The 16,369-nt window shown below is 45.5% G+C and overlaps 1 protein-coding gene across 9 annotated transcripts in view; it reads left to right on the forward strand.

Annotated features, from left to right (window-relative positions):
- The window catches only part of LOC141065409 (uncharacterized), a 585,755-nt gene that overhangs the window by 247,053 nt on the left and 322,333 nt on the right, over positions 1-16,369 (forward strand). For 8 of the 9 annotated variants that reach the window (XM_073557877.1, XM_073557875.1, XM_073557873.1 and 5 more), the window contains 2 exons: positions 3,750-3,941; positions 4,041-4,205. In XM_073557877.1, the coding sequence (XP_073413978.1) occupies positions 3,750-3,941; positions 4,041-4,205 (357 nt within the window). The remainder of the gene's footprint in view (positions 1-3,749; positions 3,942-4,040; positions 4,206-16,369) is intronic. The other variant, XM_073557878.1, reaches the window with a different exon arrangement.

Genomic DNA, 16,369 nt, shown 5'->3' on the forward strand with positions numbered 1-16,369 from the left:
AATAAATAGATGACAAATATAGTGCCAGACAGAATAAACGTCTCCGGGCGGCAATCTGCACAAGATCTGTATACCGGTAGCAATAATAAAGGTTCTAAATATTTTAGTAACAGCAGTTATCAGTCTACATGAAGCAGGCAAAAAATATATATTTTTATATATCCCAATATGTAAGACACAATGCTGAGGCTACATCGTATATAAACGATTAATTTCAAGAAGTATTATCTGGGCATGCTCAAAATTGCAAAAATTAAAGCCTGTAATAATGTCCAAAAAATAGTATCATAGCGGTTAACTGTAATCCTAAAAGATGGTAATAGAGATAATAGGCAATATAATTCTATATTAAAAGTGTTAGGGCCAATGCTTTTACTTTAAGACAAAAACATGTACTGATTTGTGCCTATATATCAGGCTTGAGATGGAGGTGCCATGCAGTCTATGTAATAGAGCCTAATACAGGCTATATGAACAACTGTGCGACACATATAGTGATGGTGCTAACCGGACTGTAACATATAAGGAACATACCTTGTGACATGATCTTTGATAAGTGCAGGGACACCCGAGAGACGTGCTGAAGCCCCGACGCGCGTTTCACTGTCCTCAGTTTCGTCAGGAGGCGTGGTTTAGATGTGAAGGGCAGAGGTTTAAGTATAAGTGTTGTGGGTCCGTCAGCCAATCAGCGCGCATCCCAACATGATGTGCCGCCCTGTGGAGGAATGGGCGTGCATCATGAAAGGGAGGACATGCGTCATCGCCCGACCTCACCACGGCAGCGCCTCCCGCCCACAACGGCACGGGCCAGGCACAGCGCATGCGTGGGGCGCGTCTGTGTGATGCCATATGTAGGGACAGCGATAGATGTCAATCACAGAACCAAGCAATAAAAGACAATAACTAAAGATGTATTATTTAGCTAATTTGGTACTATACTTAGCCCAATTCAATATATCGATATTATTATTCGTCAGCGATAAATTGACATTATAGCATCTCAATATAATGCAATGAGGTACCAATATATCTAAAGAATTAAATATATAGGGGGCATTCAGATACAAAAAAAGTAGGAAATATACAGCACAAATCATATGTATGTTATAAATTTATAATGCGTCGATGTAGCAGAATCAGAGGTCATATTTCATATGCCGTATATCCAATATGCATGTCCATATCTAAAATAAGTAGGGCCTCCGGATATACCTATGTATGCATCTAGACTTCCCAAAAGAAGCCCATAGGAAAAATGTGGGGATATGTAGATAGGCCACTGTGCCAGGATCAAGAAGAATAAACGGGCCATGCAATATTATCATTCTAAAAGTAAAGTGCCTAGGCAGGCATCTGTCATATATGACAGTGTCAATATCCAGCTGAAATTTCATGTTTAAAGAAAATTATTCCAGAATTTCAGAATGGAGACTAAATAAAAGACCAAAGGCATTAAATGCCATAACATAAATCTTGACAATATGGTTTCATTAAGTATCCATAGACTAACAACACAAGACGATCTGTGTCAGATCATATAAGAATGTCCTAGGTTTATGCAGTTATAATTAATTTCATATAACAATGTAATGGTATACAAAAATAAACACTCTGCCATAGCTATTAAGACGTGGTAGTATCATATCATCATGTTACAGCCTTTTTCAGTCCGTTATGGTGGCGATATTTAATGCGGCTCATTATAGTTGACTTGGTGGCTTCGTTTTCCCGTTAGTCTTCCCCATATGGAGATGGAATGCCTCACGACAGCTAGAGCTGATGGATCCAAAAACGAAGCATAGAAAGATGATGGCAAAAAGAGTACCCTATAAACAAGAATTAAATATCAACATATTACCTAAAATTAAAAACAAATAAATGCCCTTACAGAATTAAAAACGAAATATACAAACTTTTTACAGAAAGGACTTGAAACTGATGGCCTCACTGCGGCCCTTAGGGAATAAGGTATCAAGTATAACCACCCAGCGTGTTTCCTTCTGGAGCAGTTTCCTCTTTAGATTGCCGCCACGTATACCCATATATACATGATCGATGCCCCGGACGACAAAACCCCTGGGGTCGCAGTCATGTTTTTCAAAAAAAAATGTTTGGGAATCGTTTTAGTGACCAGGGATCCAAGCAAGTAGACACGTTTTTAATGTCCCTGACATGCTCTTGTACACGGACCTTAAGAGGTCTTGTAGTCATGCCCACGTATATCAGGCCGCAGGGAGCTGGCGTGATATACTACGGCCTCTGTATTACAGGTTATTTCTAGTGCTTAGCTGAAAACCCTTTGTTGGCAATGACTGCCTGAAGTCTTGGACTCATGGACATCACCAGACGCTGTGTCTCCTCCTTTTTGATGCTCTGCCAGGCCTTCACTGCGGTGGTTTTCAGTTGCTGTTTGTGGGCCTTTCTGTCTGAAGTTTAGTCTTTAACAAGTGAAATGCATGCTCAATTGGGCTGAGATCCGGTGACTGACTTGGCCATTCCAGAATATTCCATTTCTTTGCTTTAATAAACTCCTGGGTTGCTTTGGCTTTATGTTTTGGGTCATTGTCTATCTGTAGTATGAAACGACGACCAATCAGTTTGGCTGCATTTGGCCGGAACTGAGCACACAGTATGGCTCTGAATACCTCAGAATTCATTCGGCTGCTTCTGTCCTGTGTCACATCATCAATAAACACTAGTGACCCAGTGCCACTGGCGGCCATGCATGCCCAAGGCATCACACTGCCTCCGCCGTGTTTTACAGATGATGTGGTATGCTTTGGATCATGAGCTGTACCACGCCTTCACCATACTTTTCTCTTTCCATCATTCTGGTAGAGGTTGATCTTGGTTTCTTCTGTCCATAGAATGTCCTTCCAGAACTGTGCTGGCTTTTTTAGATGTTTTTTATCAAAGTCCAGTCTAGCCTTTTTATTCTTGATGCTTATGAGTGGCTTGCACCGTGCAGTGAGCCCTCTGTATTTACTTTCATGCAGTCTCCTCTTTATGGTAGATTTGGATATTGATACGCCTGCCTACTGGAGAGTGTTGGTCACTTGGTTGGCTGTTGTGAAGGAGTTTCTCTTCACCATGGAGACTATTCTGCGATCATCCACCACTGTTGTCTTCCGTGGGCGCCCAGGTCTTTTTGCGTTGATGAGTTCACCAGTGCTTTCTTTCTCAGGATGTACCAAACTGTAGATTTTGCCACTCCTAATGTGTAGCAATTTCTCGATGGGTTTTTTCTGTTTTTGCAGCTTAAGGATGGCTTGTTTCACCTGCATGGAGAGCTCCTTTGACTCCATGTTCCCTTCACCGCAAGACCTTCCAAATGCAAGCACCACACCTCAAATCAACTCCAGGCCTTTTATCTGCTTAATTGAGAATGACATAATGGAGGGATTGCCCACAACTGTCCATGAAATAGCCTTGGAGTCAATTGTCCAATTACTTTTGGTCCCTTTAAAAACAGGGTGGCATATGTTAAGGAGCTGAAACTCCTAAACCCTTCATCCAATGTTAATGTGGAGACCCTCAAATGAAAGCTGTAAGTCTGAACTTCAACTGCATGTGAATTGTTTTGTTTAAAATTCATTGTGGTAATGTCTAGAAGCAAAATTAGAAAAATGTTGTCTCTGTCCAAATATATATGGACCTAACTGTACATCCAAACTAGCGGCCTGCAGAGCTGAAATCACGAGGACTCGTCCCTGGCCAATGATTTCTGCACCTAACTGTTTGTCTGTCAGGTTCGTGTCAGGTGTCAGGATGCCGCTGTCTATTTCTCCATGGAGGAGTGGGAGTACATGGAAGGACAGAAGGATCAGGACCAGGACGTCAGGAGGAAAAATGACCCAACGAGGATCGACCAGGACAAAAGCAACATGACGGCAAGAGTGTTACTCCTCGCCCTGGAGATAATGGACTTGTTAAAGGGAAAGGTGAGAGTCTCCCATGAGATCACTCTGATCTCTAGTAATAGAACAGGACTGAAAAGATGGATAGAATCTGTGGTGATCGGCGTCTGTCACTGTACACAGGAGCACACGGTGGTGAAGAAGACGTCCGGGGACCGTGTGACCCCCTGTATGTCCGGAGGGCGGAGCAAGATCCAGAGCCCCATCACAGAACCCCTGCACTGCCCGACACCAGAGAAGAAGGTCCTAGACCTGGCCAACAAGATCACCGAGCTGCTGACCGGAGAGGTGCCTGCTGGGAGACTGCACTGGGGGATTCTGGGAGATGAGAGGAGACTGCTGGGAGACTACACTGGGGGATTCTGGGAGAGGAGAGGAGACTGCTGGGAGACTACACTGGGGGATTCTGGGTGATGAGAGGAGACTGCTGGGAGACTACACTGGGGGATTCTGAGTGATGAGAGGAGACTGCTGGGAGATTACACTGGGGGATTCTGGGAGAGGAGAGGAGACTGCTGGGAGACTGCACTGGGGGATTCTGGGAGATGAGAGGTGACTGCTGGGAGACTGCACTGGGGGATTCTGGGTGATGAGAGGAGACTGCTGGGAGACTACACTGGGGGATTCTGGGAGAGGAGAGGAGACTGCTGGGAGAGTGTACTGGAGGATTCTGGGAGAGGAGAGGAGACTGCTGGGAGATTACACTGGGGGATTCTGGGAGAGGAGAGGAGACTGCTGGGAGACTGCACTGGGGGATTCTGGGAGAGGAGACTGCTGGGAGACTGCACTGGGGGATTCTGGGTGATGAGAGGAGACTGCTGGGAGACTACACTGGGGGATTCTGGGAGAGGAGACTGCTGGGAGAGTGCACTGGAGGATTCTGGGAGAGGAGAGGAGACTGCTGGGAGATTACACTGGGGGATTCTGGGAGAGGAGAGGAGACTGCTGGGGGACTGCACTGGGGGATTCTGGGAGAGGAGAGGAGACTGCTGGGAGATTATACAGTGTACACTGGAGGATTCTGGGTGATGAGAGGAGACTGCTGGGAGATTATACAGTATACACTGGGGGATTCTGGGTGATGAGAGGAGACTGCTGGGAGATTATACAGTATACACTGGAGGATTCTGGGTGATGAGAGGAGACTGCTGGGAGATTATACAGTGTACACTGGAGGATTCTGGGTGATGAGAGGAGACTGCTGGGAGATTATACAGTATACACTGGGGGATTCTGGGTGATGAGAGGAGACTGCTGGGAGATTATACAGTATACACTGGAGGATTCTGGGTGATGAGAGGAGACTGCTGGGAGATTATACAGTATACACTGGGGGATTCTGGGTGAGGAGAGGAGACTGCTGGGAGATTATACAGTATACACTGGAGGATTCTGGGTGATGAGAGGAGACTGCTGGGAGATTATACAGTATACACTGGAGGATTCTGGGTGATGAGAGGAGACTGCTGGGAGATTATACAGTATACACTGGAGGATTCTGGGTGATGAGAGGAGACTGCTGGGAGATTATACAGTATACTCTGGAGGATTCTGGGTGATGAGAGGAGACTGCTGGGAGATTATACAGTGTACACTGGAGGATTCTGGGTTATGAGAGGAGACTGCTGGGAGATTATACAGTATACACTGGAGGATTCTGGGTGATGAGAGGTGACTGCTGGGAGATTATACAGTATACACTGGGGGATTCTGGGTGATGAGAGGAGACTGCTGGGAGATTATACAGTATACACTGGAGGATTCTGGGTGATGAGAGGAGACTGCTGGGAGATTATACAGTATACACTGGAGGATTCTGGGTGATGAGAGGAGACTGCTGGGAGATTATACAGTATACACTGGAGGATTCTGGGTGATGAGAGGAGACTGCTGGGAGATTATACAGTGTACACTGGAGGATTCTGGGTGATGGGAGGAGACTGCTGGGAGATTATACAGTATACACTGGAGGATTCTGGGTGATGAGAGGAGACTGCTGGGAGATTATACAGTATACACTGGAGGATTCTGGGGGATGAGAGGAGACTGCTGGGAGATTATACAGTATACACTGGAGGATTCTGGGTGATGAGGAGACTGCTGGGAGATTATACAGTGTACACTGGAGGATTCTGGGTGATGAGAGGAGACTGCTGGGAGATTATACAGTATACACTGGAGGATTCTGGGTGATGAGAGGAGACTGCTGGGAGATTATACAGTATACACTGGAGGATTCTGGGTGATGAGAGGAGACTGCTGGGAGATTATACAGTATACACTGGAGGATTCTGGGTGATGAGAGGAGACTGCTGGGAGATTATACAGTATACACTGGAGGATTCTGGGTGATGAGAGGAGACTGCTGGGAGATTATACAGTGTACACTGGAGGATTCTGGGTGATGAGAGGAGACTGCTGGGAGATTATACAGTGTACACTGGAGGATTCTGGGTGATGAGAGGAGACTGCTGGGAGATTATACAGTATACACTGGAGGATTCTGAGTGATGAGAGGAGACTGCTGGGAGATTATACAGTATACACTGGAGGATTCTGGGTGATGAGAGGAGACTGCTGGGAGATTATACAGTGTACACTGGAGGATTCTGAGTGATGAGAGGAGACTGCTGGGAGATTATACAGTATACACTGGAGGATTCTGGGTGATGAGAGGACACTGCTGGGAGATTATACAGTATACACTGGAGGATTCTGAGTGATGAGAGGAGACTGCTGGGAGATTATACAGTATACACTGGAGGATTCTGGGTGATGAGAGGAGACTGCTGGGAGATTATACAGTATACACTGGAGGATTCTGGGTGATGAGAGGAGACTGCTGGGAGATTATACAGTATACACTGGAGGATTCTGGGGGATGAGAGGAGACTGCTGGGAGATTATACAGTATACACTGGAGGATTCTGGGTGATGGGAGGAGACTGCTGGGAAATTATACAGTATACACTGGAGGATTCTGGGTGATGGGAGGAGACTGCTGGGAGATTATACAGTATACACTGGAGGATTCTGGGGGATGAGAGGAGACTGCTGGGAGATTATACAGTATACTCTGGAGGATTCTGGGTTATGAGAGGAGACTGCTGGGAGATTATACAGTATACACTGGAGGATTCTGGGTGATGAGAGGTGACTGCTGGGAGATTATACAGTATACACTGGGGGATTCTGGGTGATGAGAGGAGACTGCTGGGAGATTATACAGTATACACTGGAGGATTCTGGGTGATGAGAGGAGACTGCTGGGAGATTATACAGTATACACTGGAGGATTCTGGGTGATGAGAGGAGACTGCTGGGAGATTATACAGTATACACTGGAGGATTCTGGGTGATGAGAGGAGACTGCTGGGAGATTATACAGTGTACACTGGAGGATTCTGGGTGATGGGAGGAGACTGCTGGGAGATTATACAGTATACACTGGAGGATTCTGGGTGATGAGAGGAGACTGCTGGGAGATTATACAGTATACACTGGAGGATTCTGGGGGATGAGAGGAGACTGCTGGGAGATTATACAGTATACACTGGAGGATTCTGGGTGATGAGGAGACTGCTGGGAGATTATACAGTGTACACTGGAGGATTCTGGGTGATGAGAGGAGACTGCTGGGAGATTATACAGTATACACTGGAGGATTCTGGGTGATGAGAGGAGACTGCTGGGAGATTATACAGTATACACTGGAGGATTCTGGGTGATGAGAGGAGACTGCTGGGAGATTATACAGTATACACTGGAGGATTCTGGGTGATGAGAGGAGACTGCTGGGAGATTATACAGTATACACTGGAGGATTCTGGGTGATGAGAGGAGACTGCTGGGAGATTATACAGTGTACACTGGAGGATTCTGGGTGATGAGAGGAGACTGCTGGGAGATTATACAGTATACACTGGAGGATTCTGGGTGATGAGAGGAGACTGCTGGGAGATTATACAGTGTACACTGGAGGATTCTGGGTGATGAGAGGAGACTGCTGGGAGATTATACAGTATACACTGGAGGATTCTGAGTGATGAGAGGAGACTGCTGGGAGATTATACAGTATACACTGGAGGATTCTGGGTGATGAGAGGAGACTGCTGGGAGATTATACAGTATACACTGGAGGATTCTGAGTGATGAGAGGAGACTGCTGGGAGATTATACAGTATACACTGGAGGATTCTGGGTGATGAGAGGACACTGCTGGGAGATTATACAGTATACACTGGAGGATTCTGAGTGATGAGAGGAGACTGCTGGGAGATTATACAGTATACACTGGAGGATTCTGGGTGATGAGAGGAGACTGCTGGGAGATTATACAGTATACACTGGAGGATTCTGGGTGATGAGAGGAGACTGCTGGGAGATTATACAGTATACACTGGAGGATTCTGGGGGATGAGAGGAGACTGCTGGGAGATTATACAGTATACACTGGAGGATTCTGGGTGATGGGAGGAGACTGCTGGGAAATTATACAGTATACACTGGAGGATTCTGGGTGATGAGAGGAGACTGCTGTGAGATTATACAGTGTACACTGGAGGATTCTGGGTGATGAGAGGAGACTGCTGGGAGATTATACAGTATACACTGGAGGATTCTGGGTGATGAGAGGAGACTGCTGGGAGATTATACAGTATACACTGGAGGATTCTGGGTGATGAGAGGAGACTGCTGGGAGATTATACAGTGTACACTGGAGGATTCTGGGTGATGAGAGGAGACTGCTGGGAGATTATACAGTATACACTGGGGGATTCTGGGTGATGGGAGGAGACTGCTGGGAGATTATACAGTATACACTGGAGGATTCTGGGTGATGAGAGGAGACTGCTGGGAGATTATACAGTATACACTGGATGATTCTGGGTGATGAGAGGAGACTGCTGGGAGATTATACAGTATACACTGGAGGATTCTGGGTGATGAGAGGAGACTGCTGGGAGATTATACAGTATACACTGGAGGATTCTGGGTGATGAGAGGAGACTGCTGGGAGATTATACAGTGTACACTGGAGGATTCTGGGTGATGAGAGGAGACTGCTGGGAGATTATACAGTATACACTGGAGGATTCTGGGTGATGAGAGGAGACTGCTGGGAGATTATGCAGTGTACACTGGAGGATTCTGGGTGATGAGAGGAGACTGCTGGGAGATTATACAGTATACACTGGGGGATTCTGGGTGATGAGAGGAGACTGCTGGGAGATTATACAGTATACACTGGAGGATTCTGGGTGATGAGAGGAGACTGCTGGGAGATTATACAGTGTACACTGGGGGATTCTGGGTGATGAGCGGATAAGAGACTGCTGGGAGATTATACAGTATACACTGGAGGATTCTGGGTGATGAGGAGACTGCTGGGAGATTATACAGTATACACTGGAGGATTCTGGGTGATGTCGGTCTCCTTGGTTGTCAGGTTCCTCTCCGGTGTCAGGACGTCGCTCTCTATTTCTCCATGGAGGAGTGGGATTATGTAGAAGGACACTGGGATCAGTATAAGAACGTTGTGGTGGAGGAGCACCGGCCTCTTGTGTCACCAGGTAAGAGGAGACCTCGGTCATTTCTTTGTGGCCTTTTCTGTGGTCGCACTGTCAGATATAATACAGCCTCACTACTGTCCCAGGCCGTACATACTCGTGTCTGTAATTACCAGTTAGAATAATTATTATTTAGTTGTAACATGATTTTTATAGATGGGCAGACACCTGGATGTTTGGGTTCGGCCGAACAGTAACAAAAAGTTCAGGTACCAGAACAGTACCCGAACCCGGACCCCATTCACTTGAAAGGGGGGTGCGAACATCCAGTGTTTTCCACTTTTTCATGTGCATGACAGTGGCAAGGACCGCTTCTGATCGACAGTGAAATCATGCCCCCCTGTCAGAGCTGCGGTTCCCACGCTGTCAAAAGACAGCATGAGCCCCCAGCTGTGAACGGAGGTAAAGGGGAAGAAGTTGGACCCAGGCAACTATAGGCCGGTGAGTCTGACTTCTATACCAGGAAAGAACTTTGAACAAATTATTAAACAACATGTATGTCAATACCTGGATAAGAATGAAGTGATTAAACAGAGTCAGCATGGGTTTGTAACTAATAATAATAATAATAATAATAATAATAATAGTTATTTCTATAGCGCCGACATATTCCGCAGCACTTTACATTTCAGACGGGATTTGTACAGACAATAGACATTACAGCATAACAATAATCACATAGATCATAACAGATACCAAGAGGAGTGAGGGCCCTGCTCGCAAGCTTACAGTCTATGAGGAAAGAGGGAGACACGAAAGGTGGGTGGTAACAGTTGCCCTGATTGTATGGACCAGCCATAATGTTAAGTGTGTAACAGTACAGATACTGAGGGCTAATGGATGCATAAAGCATGTGGGAACATGATGCGGGGAACCTGGTTATGGTAAAACTTTTGGCTGTGCCACACCGGGATAGATTAGGTTAATGTGCTGAGGTGATAGGCCAGTCTGAATAAATGTGTTTTCAGGGGACGCTTAAAATTGTGGGGATTGGGGACTAATCGTATTGACCTGGGAAGTGCATTCCAAAGAATTGGCGCGGCACATGTAAAGTCATGTCAGACTAACTTAATTTCCTACTATGACAGAATCACTGATTGGGTGGATCAGGAAATGCTGTAGATATAGTATATCTTGACTTCAGCAAAGCATTTGGCAAAGTATTTCCCACTATCCTTATTGAAAAAATGACTTGATATGGAATGGACAAGGCAACTGTTAGGTGGATTCATAACTGGCTTAGTGATCGGACCCAAAGAGTGGTCGTAAATGGCTGCACATCCAGTTGGAAGAATGTCTCAAGTGGGGTACCACAGGGCTCTGTCCTGGGCCCTGTATTGTTCAACATCTTTATCAACGATTTAGATGAAGGAATTGAGGGTAAACTGATTAAATTTGTTGAGGACGCAAAGCTAGGAGGGATAGCTAATACTAGAGAAGAGAGAGAGAGGATTCAAAAAGATATAAATAAACTGGAGCAGTGGGCAGCAACTAACAGAATGGTTTTTAACAGGGAAAAATGCAAAGTACTACATCTGGGCAATAAAAATGAAAAAAGCATATATAGAATGGGAGGAATAGGGCTAAGCAACAGCACATGTGAAAAAGACTTGGGTATACTAATAGATCAAAGACTGAATATGAGTCAACAGGGTGATGCAGCAGCAAAAAAAGCAAATGCAATTCTAGGATGTATTAACAGAAGCATACAGTCTAGATCACGTGAAGTCATTATTGCCCTCTACTCCTCTTTGGTCAGACCTCATCTGGAATATTGTGTCCAGTTTTGGGCGCCACATTTTAAAAAAGACATCAACAAACTGGAGCAAGTTCAGAAAAGAGCAACCAGAATGGTGACCGGTCTGCAAACCCTGTCTTATGAGGAAAGGTTACAGGATTTGGGAATGTTTAGCTTGCAGAAGAGAAGACTGAGAGGAGACTTAATAGCTGTCTTCAAATATCTCAAGGGAAGGGCTGTCACAATGTAGAAGGACCATCTTTATTCTCATTTGCACAAGGAAAAACAAAGCAATGGGAGGAGACACAGGTTAGATATTAGAAAAAACTTTTTGACAGAGTGATCAATGAGTGGAACAGGCTGCCACGAGAGGTGGGGAGTTCTTCAATAGAAGTCTTCAAACAGAGGCTGGACAGACATCTAACTGGGATGATTTAGCGAATCCTGCTTTGAGCAGGGGGTTGGACCAGATGGCCCAGGAGGTCCCTTCCAACTCTACGATTCTATGATTCTAAGTTTACCTCCAGTCACTGGTGTCAGCTGATGGGACTACTGATCCCATCATCCGACCCCTGCTGCCGCTATTTACAGCAAGAGCTGCGGATGGGAGTATTCATCAGCCGCTCCTGCACTGTAAATAAATAATTAAAAACCGGTGTGGGTCCCCCTGTATTTTTACTATCCAGGCAGACAAAACTCACAGACTCACAGCTGTGGGCTGCAACGCTCAGCTGTCAGCTTCACCAAGGCTAGTTATCAAGAATAAAGGGGTCCCCACTTGGTTTTTACATTTTTTAAATAAGTAATGGTGTTAGGTCCCCCCCATTTTTGACAACCAGCCTTGCTAAAGCAGAGAGCTGGGGATTGGTATTCTCAGGCTGGTAAGGTGCCATGGATATTAACCCCCACCAGCCTAAATATAGCAGCCCGCAGCTGCCCAGAAAAGGCACTTGTATTTTGGTGCTTTGCCCAGCTCTTCCCTCTTTCTCTGTAGCGGTGGTAAGTGGGGTGATAGTTGGGGGAGGATGATGTCACCTTTGTATTGTCAGGTGACATGAATCTCATGGCTTAGGTTTGGAGAGGCGTCTACAAGACACCTATCCATTAATAATCCTCTAGTCACATTGTAAGAAAGCAGACACCCAGAATAAAGTTCTAATTGAAAGAATGACACAGACTCCTTTAATAATCTTAATTAAACCATACTTATGACCTCACATAATTCCAGCGAAGCCCTCAATCTCCTGTAATAAAACTAAAATAAAAAAACAACAATGTGTCATTCTTTCAAATAAAGGACTTTTTTTTTCTGGGTGTCTGTGTTTTCTTAGAATGTGACTATGGGGTTAGTAATGGGGGTGTCTTATTGACGCCTGTCTATTACTAACCTCAGGGCTTGATGTCACCTGACATTACAAAGGTGACAAAAACCCCTCCAACTATCACCCCACTTGCCACCGCTACAGGTCAAGTGGGAAGAGCCGTGCAAAGCGCCAGAATTAGTGCTTCTAATAGATGTGCCTTTTCTGGGCAATGATGGGCTGCTATTTTTAGGTTGGGGGGGCAATATTCATGGCCCCGTAACCAGCCTGAGAATACCATCCCCCAGCTGTCTGCTTTAGCAAGGCTGATTGTCAAAGCGTTTTTTTTATTATTTAAATAATTAAAAAAACATCGTCGGGACCCCTTTATTCTTGATAACTAGCCTTGCTGAAGCTGACAGCTTCGGGTTGCAGCCCCAAGCTATGAGTTTTGCCTGGCTGGTTAGTAAACATACTGGGGAATGCACACCTTTTTTTTATTATTATTTACAGCGCAAGAGCCGCTGATGAATACACCCGTCGCCGCGCCTGCTCTCACTGTAATTAGCGGCAGCAGGTGTCAGATGATGGGATCAGTAGTCCAATCAGCTGACACCAGTCACCGGAGGTAAACTTCTTACCTCCATTCACAGCTGCGGGCTCACGCTGTCTTTTGACAGCGTGGGAACCGCAGGTCTCTGACTGTCAGGGATTATTTCTCCGCTGATCAGAATTGGTGTTTGCTGCACTATCAGGCACATAACAGCGTGACCAACACCCGGTGTTCCGGCAGCCAAAACCGACCAGTAACACGGACTTTCTAGCAAAATCCATGTTCGGTGTCCGTGCCCAAACAGCAGGTGTTTGGTATGGACGCCGATCGTTACTGTTCGGGTTCACCCATCTCTAATAATTTCGCCTGTGTCTGAATGTGCGCTGATGATCATGAAAGAGGAGCAGGTTTACTCTGGGATGTGGTGTGGACGTCCCGGGGTCTCCTTTGTGCTACCCCTGATGACTGAGAATGTCTGAAACACAGTTACTGGAGAAGCTGAAGCCATTGGAGGATCCCATATTCTGCATCTTCTATTTCCCGGTGATCAGGGGATTTCTCGGAATGTGCATTGAATTCCTTAACCCCTTTCTGACATATGACGTACTATCCCGTCCATGTGCCCTGGGACTTCATTCCCAGGGACGGCATAGTACGTCATGGCGATCAGCGGCGCTCACGTGGTGAGCGCCGCTGATCGCGGCCAGGTGTCAGCTGATTATCACAGCTGACACCCGGCACTATGTGTCAGGGGCGGTCACGGACCACCCCCGACACGTTAACCCCTGGCACACTGCGATCAAACATGATCGCAGTGTACCAGGGGTTTAGGGAAGCATCGGCAGGGAGGGGACTCCCTCCGTGCTTTCCCGAGATCCCCAGAGCAGCGCGATGTGCAGCGCTGCTCCGGGGCCCTCCTTCCCTGCAGGTCCCCGTATCCAAAATGGCGGCGGGGGCCTGCAGGGAGCCAGCTTCCTCAGTGCCTGCAAAGCGCAGGCATGAGGAAGCCTCCAGCAGTGCCTGTGACAGATCAGCGATCTGTCACATGACAGTGATGTCCCCCCTGGGACAATGTAATAAAGTTATAAAAAAAAAAGTGTAAAAATAATTTTTAAAAAAAAATTGCTAAATTGAAAAAAAAAATTCCCTAATAAATTCATTTTTTGGAAAAAAACAAAAAACAAATAAAAGTACACATATTTGGTATCGCCGCATCCGTAACGACCCGCCCTAGTTATCCCCCTTAGCGAACCCCTTAAAAAAAATAAAAATCAAAGCAAAAAATAATGCTTTAGTATCATACCGCCGGAAAAAAAGTGCAATAACGCGCGATCAAAAAGATGCATATAAATATCCATGGTACCGCTGAAAACGTCATTTTGTCCCACAAAACATGAGCCGCCACACAGCGTCATAAGCGAAAAAATAAAAAAAGTTATAGCTCGCAGAATAAAGCGATGCAAAAATAATTAAAACCATAAAAAACGACCTAAATGAGGTATCGCTGTAACCGTACTGACCCGAAGAATAAAACCGCTTTATCAATTTTACCGCTCGCGGAACGGTGTAAATGCACCCCTCAAAAGAAATTCATGAAACGCTGGTTTTTGTTCATTCTGCGTCCCAAAAATCGGAATAAAAAGCGATCAAAAAATGTCACGTGTCCGAAAATGGTACCAATAAAAACGTCAACTCGTCCCACAAGAAATAAGACCTCACATAACTCGGTGGGTCAAAATATGGAAAAATTATAGCTCTCAATATGTGATGCAGAAACTATTTTTACAATAAAAAGCGTCTTTTAGCGTGCGACAGCTGCCAAACATAAAAACCGCCATAAAATAGTAAATCAAACCCCCCGTTATCACCCCCTTAGTTAGGGAAAAATAATAAAATTAAAAAAACGCATTTATTGCCATTTTCCCATTAGGGTTAGGGCTAGGGTTAGGGCTGAGATTAGGGTTAGGGGTGTGTTGGGGTTCGGGTTGGAGTTAGAATTGGGGGTTTCCACTGTTTGGGCACATCAGGGGCTCTCCAAACGCAACATGGCGTCTGATCTCAATTCCAGCCAATGCGTTGAAAAAGTCAAATGGTGCTCCTTCCCTTCCAAGCTCTGCCATGTGCCCAAACAGTGTTTTACCCCCACATGTAGGGTATCAGCCTACTCAGGAAAATTGAAAAACAACTTTTGAGGTCCAATGTCTCCTGTTACCCTTAGGAAAATAAAAAATTGGGGACAAAAATATATCATTTTTGTGGAAAAAAAATGATTTTTTTTATTTTCACGCCCGGGCGTTATAAACTTCTGTGAAGCACTTGGGGGTTCAAAGTGCTCACCACACATCTAGATAAGTTCCGTGGGGGGTCTAGTGTCCAAAATAGGGTCACTTGTGAGGAGTTTCAACAGTTTAGGTACATCAGGGGCTCTCCAAACGCGACATGACACCCGCAGACCATTCCATCAAAGTCTGCATTTTAAAACGTCACTACTTCCCTTCCGAGCCCCGACGTGTGCCCATACAGGAGTTTTCTCCCACATATGGGGTATCGGCGTACTCAAGACAAATTGGACAACAATTTTGGGGTCCAATTTCTCCTGTTACCATTGGGAAAATAAAAAAATTGGACTAAAAGATCATGTTTGTGGAAAAAATATGATTTTTTTTTATTTTCACGCCCGGGAATTATAAACTTCTGTGAAGCTCTTGGGGGTTCAAAGTGCTCACAACACATCTAGATAAGTTCCTTGGGGGGTCTAGTTTCCAAAATAATGTCAATTGTGGGGGGTTTCCACTGTTTAGGCACATCAGGGGCTTTCCAAACGCGGCATGGCCTCCAATCCCAATTCCAGCCAAAAAAGTCAAATGGCACTGCTTCCCTTCCAAGCTCTGCCATGCGCCCAAATAGTGGTTTACCCCCACATATGGAGTATCATCGTACTCAGGACAAATTGCACAATAACTTTTGGGGTCCTGTTACCCTTGGAAATTAAAAATTGAGGGTGAAAATATCATTTTTGTGGAAAAAATGATTTTTTAATTGTACGTCTGTACGTTATAAACTTCTGTGAAGCCCTTGGGGGTTCAAAGTACTCACCACACATCTAGATAAGTTCCTTGGGGGGTCTAGTTTCCAAAAAGGTGTCATTTGTGGGGGGTTTCCACTGTTTTGGTACATCAGGGGCTTTCCAAACGTGACATGGCATCCGATCTCAATTCCAGCCAATTTTGCATTGAAAAAGTCAAACGGTGCACCTTCCCTTCTGAGCTCTGCCATGCGCCGAAACAGTG

The sequence above is a fragment of the Dendrobates tinctorius genome, unplaced genomic scaffold, assembly GCF_039654945.1.
Source record: "Dendrobates tinctorius isolate UK_male_01 unplaced genomic scaffold, ASM3965494v1 ptg000251l, whole genome shotgun sequence".
Classification (NCBI taxonomy): Eukaryota; Metazoa; Chordata; class Amphibia; order Anura; family Dendrobatidae; genus Dendrobates; species Dendrobates tinctorius.